General features: G+C 44.6%; 1 protein-coding gene across 7 annotated transcripts in view; it reads right to left on the bottom strand.

The window, feature by feature from the left end:
- The window catches only part of Ptpn13 (protein tyrosine phosphatase non-receptor type 13), a 192,125-nt gene that overhangs the window by 4,743 nt on the left and 182,757 nt on the right, over positions 1 to 4,625 (bottom strand). For all 7 annotated transcript variants that reach the window (XM_031337024.1, XM_031337025.1, XM_031337026.1 and 4 more), the window contains 2 exons: positions 3,068 to 3,405; positions 736 to 951 (listed from right to left, as the gene is read on the bottom strand). In XM_031337024.1, the coding sequence (XP_031192884.1) occupies positions 736 to 951; positions 3,068 to 3,405 (554 nt within the window). The remainder of the gene's footprint in view (positions 1 to 735; positions 952 to 3,067; positions 3,406 to 4,625) is intronic.

The raw sequence follows: 4,625 nt of genomic DNA, 5'->3' as shown, positions 1-4,625 counted from the left end.
AAAAAAAAAGAATTAGAGTCTACTATGTTTGAAAATTTTTAATACAAGTTCTCTTCCTCTGAAATTCTTAAACTATAGAAAAATTAATGTAAGCAATATTACTCACACACTGCTGTCCAGAATAAAATTCCATATCTTTTTAATTTAGCTGATGCTTAACAGTCTGAAATGAGGACAGACTGGACTGGTCTGCCCCACTTCAGTTATCATAGGTTATAATACTATCAAGTGCTGGGAAGACTGCTTCATCTAAAAGCCTTTAAGAGACAGTGGTTTTAATCAGTGTATGTATATATACATATATACGTATATACATATATCATATAGATAAAAAAACATGTGCTATATATATTAAATGCGAGATATTTTGGCAATTCAGAAGGTTTCATACTAATTTAGATTAGAGTCGAAGTAAGATCATGCTGTTACTTGCTTTAGTAATATTTCTAAAATATTTAAAAATTAAGAGTAACTACTTAGAGTAATTAGCATTAATTTTCAAACAAAAATATTCATTTCTTATCTAACAAGGACAAAGCCCAATTTTTTTTTTTAAAGTGGGCTGTATTTTGGACTTTGGTACTTGAGTATTTTCTGTAGCTGTGCAACAGTACTGACTTGATCTCACAGGGAAGCTTAAGGTCTGGACGAGGCAAAAATGGACAGAGGCCGCAGAGCCTTATTACACATTTAAATAGCCACATCACTGAACAGTTGCTCGTATATTGTACTTACTTCGAGATCTTGGCTGATTAACCCTAGGACCACGTCTATGCATATGAGGGTTCCTGAACGTCCAATGCCAGCACTGCAGTGTGTGATGACCGGGCCCGACCTACGGATGTGTCTCATGTAGGAGATGAACGTGAGCAGGTCATCTGGCTGTGATGGTGTATCATGGTCTGGCCAGGCAGTGAAATTCAGATGAGAAATATGTCGGACCTCCCCTGTCTGAAAACATAAAGCATAGTGAGTTACAATGTCACCTGTCCCTAGGTCAGGTCTTTATAGTATTAGTTCCATCTTTTGAATTTGAGTGGCATGTTGGATCAGAGCAACAGAAAAAAATGGAAGAGATAAAAGGCATCACAAACACACAAAGCTGGGTATGGTGGGTGGTGTATGCCTAATTTCTAGTATTTAGACCAAGAGAGGAGGACAGAGTGTGCAAGGCCAGCTTAGGGCACAGAGCAAGACTGTGGCTAAAAACAACAACAATAGATTGAAAAGAAATATACGGACTGCATCACCACCGCTCAGTCCTAGTGGCTGGGGATGGTGTCCAGGCTCTTGGGCAGGCCAAAGTCATACCTAGCTCCCATGGGCTCATTTAAATTACATGTATGGCAATGTCAGCCTCAGAACCTTTATTCTTTCTTTCCCATTAGAATGCCCCCTCCCCAGGATCCTCTGCTTCGTTTTCCTCAAATGCAGCCTCGTAGGCCATTCTGAGTCTCTGAACACATAGCCTGTTTCTCAGTGTCCCACAACTCTTTCTGTCTCTGTCCTGTTCCCCCAGCAGGACTACTGACACCAGCACCCCCCATGTAGGCAGCAAGCTCCATGGGAGATGGAATGGCTTTTTGCCTGTTGTTAAAATGCTGAACCCAGGCTCCCCTCCAAGGTTGAGCTCTACTACCACATGTATAATACATGATCAAGTCACTTGAGGAACACTGAACTGCTAAGCTCATCTGAGCTATCAGTAAGCTCATGTGAACCAAAACATCACATGGCGGTGCCTAGGAACTTAAACAACTAGGTTTCATAAAGGACTAAAACCTCGAGTACCTTGTAAATAATAAACCATAAAAGGAAATTCGCACAAATTCCCTTTACATAATGCCAACAGAAGTGAATCAGCATGCGTTTCTTCCTTCTAGAGAAGCTGAAGAAAGCTCAGTGGGTAAAGTGCTTATCGCAGAGGCATGGCAATCTGAGTTTGGGTCTCCAGCATCCACAGACAAAGCTGGGCATCGGGTCTGCCTTTTAATCCCAGTGCCGGGGACATGGGGACAGGAGTCCTGGGGCTTGCTGGCTAGGCAGAGTGGCTTGGTCTGTGAGCTCCATGTTCAGGGACGGAGTCTTTCTCAAGGAAGGTGGAGAGCCACGGAAGAAGATTCCAGCACCAACCTCCAGCCTCCACATGCGCACAGACATACCTACACGTGTGTGTACACGCACAAACACATGTATACACGGAGAACTGAAGACAGTTTGAGTCAGTAGCAAACATGGCTCTGCAGAGCTCATGTTTCTGGAAAGGGTGCTGCACTGAAGGGCCAGTGCATCAACTTTATCCAGTGTGTTTGACAAGTGTGCATGAAGTACGTAAATGACAGCTGATAGGGTACAACTGTGCACACCCGCTAAAGACATAAGCTGCCTTTACAGGACATGCTTTGATAGCCACGGATTTCTTAAAACAGCTTGAATTAGTCTATGTTGGACCTTGTAGGTATTAAACAAAGCAAGTTTTGTCAGGTGTGCTGGCACATGCCTTAATCCTAGTACTTGGGAAGCAGAAGGCCAAATCTCTGAGTTCAAGGCCAGCCTGGCCTGGTCTACAGAGTGAGTTCCAGGACAGCCAGGGCTACACAGAGAAACCCTGTCCCACTAACATGAAGAAGAAGAAGAAGATGATGATGATGGTGATGATGATGATGATAATAAGTTTCTATGTACATTACAGCTTATGAACTGTACTGTGCTATTTATTCCTAGGCACAGACTGAGGATCACATTAGAACCCCATGATTCGTTCTAATACAGCATCTATCAGAGGAAACTGTATGAGGGCCACACTTAAAACTCTGCTGGATGCTGGGTGTGGTTTTACAGGATCACACATTCCAGTAATCCCAGTACCCAGGAAATAGAAGCAGGGGGATTAGGACTTCCAGGTTCTTGTAGCTGTATGATGACTTTGAGGCCAGCCTGGGCTAACATGACACCCTGTTTCAAAAATAAATAAGCTAGTAGATGAGCTGCTTCTTTCTGTTGAGGCCTCACAGAGAGCGTGCAGACCTCCTTTCTGAAGAGGAGACAGGGCTAACGAGTGACTCACCTGAATGTCCTCCAGGGCCATCACGCGCACAATGAAGCCCTTCAGCTGCTGCATTCTCAGGAGGGCCAGGCGCAGCCTCTCGTTGGCCATGGTTGTCGTGCCGAGGATGCTCGGCCAGTACCGTTGGCATTTGATCTTTTCTCCTTCCACCTCCTGTGTCATCATCGCTATCACCGTGGAGTTCTGCTCCCAAACCATCTGCCAGAAATCCCCCACAGTGGTGGGCAATGGCCCCTGGCAGGCAATGTACACGAATTCCTGTGTCCCCACTGGGATCCTGATGAAACTGGCATTGATGTATCCGCCTTCATCTCCAAGAGGCACTCTTGTGGTGTCATCTGTGAATGTCCACAGAGAAAGGGCATGTCACCATCATGAATTGTCACCATGAGTTTCACAAGAAGCTGGAGTCAAAGACCACAATGGCTTCTATGGCCCTCCTTGGACTCGCCATCACATAAGTTGATGGAGTGCATTTCAACCAGCAGCAGTCCAGGTCCTGTTTATGGTTTCTGTTTCACTCTATCTAAATGTCAGCTTGGTGGCTTTCTATGAAAGTTGGGCTTTACTAATATAGAGTATGTAATACTAATGTGGTAACAGATGTAACAAAGTAAACTTACACACAGTAGAACTTGATAGTAAGCAACTAGAGAAATAAACATAGACATTGTTACTTCTCTGTGAGTATAGTGACAAGGGTTCTGAATGATGGGAAAAGCTCTTTCACAGAACAAAAGCTCGCTCTGAAGTGACACTGTCAAAGCAGCTGCGAGGGACATGACTGACATCTGTAACTCTTGTGGATATGTGAGAAGAACCTTTTATTTTGTCATTTCATATTATTTATTTGAGTGGCTTTTGTATGTGTGTGGCTGTCACCCACACATGTGGAGGACAGATGACACCGTAACAGGGTTGTCTCTCTCCCCTTGGTGGCAAGCAAAACTTATTGCCTGGCTTTCATCTCTCAGTTCAGAGTTTGTTTCCTAACAATAAATTAATTACTTTGTATTTATAGTTTGCCCTGTTCTACCTGTAAGAAAAAGTCTGCATGGTTTTGGCCTCATATAACAACTTACATCTACTTAACGCTGAATTGTGATCTACTCCATTTTAAAACCTTTCTTAGAGTCCTTTCCTTTTTTTCTAAAGGCAGAGCTTCTCTATGTGGTCTCGGCTGGTCTGGAACTCACTGCATATTAACCCAATCAGAGCCACACTGGAACGCACAGAGACACACACTCGGAGCCACACTGGAACGCACAGAGACACACACTCGGAGCCACACTGGAACGCACAGAGACACACACTCAGAACCACACTGGAACGCACAGAGACACACACTCAGAACCACACTGGAACGCACAAGAGACACACACTCAGAGCCACACTGGAACGCACAGGGACACACACTCGGAGCCACAGAGACACACACTCAGAGCCACACTGGATGCACAAGGACACACACTCGGAGCCACACTGGATGTACAGGGACACACACTCGGAGCCACACTGGAACGCACAGAGACACACACTCGGAGCCACACTGGAACTC

This window comes from Mastomys coucha, unplaced genomic scaffold (assembly GCF_008632895.1).
Source record: "Mastomys coucha isolate ucsf_1 unplaced genomic scaffold, UCSF_Mcou_1 pScaffold22, whole genome shotgun sequence".
Taxonomy (NCBI): Eukaryota; Metazoa; Chordata; class Mammalia; order Rodentia; family Muridae; genus Mastomys; species Mastomys coucha.
Note: the sequence above shows the minus strand (reverse complement) of the source record. Positions and strands in the feature narration are given on the sequence as shown.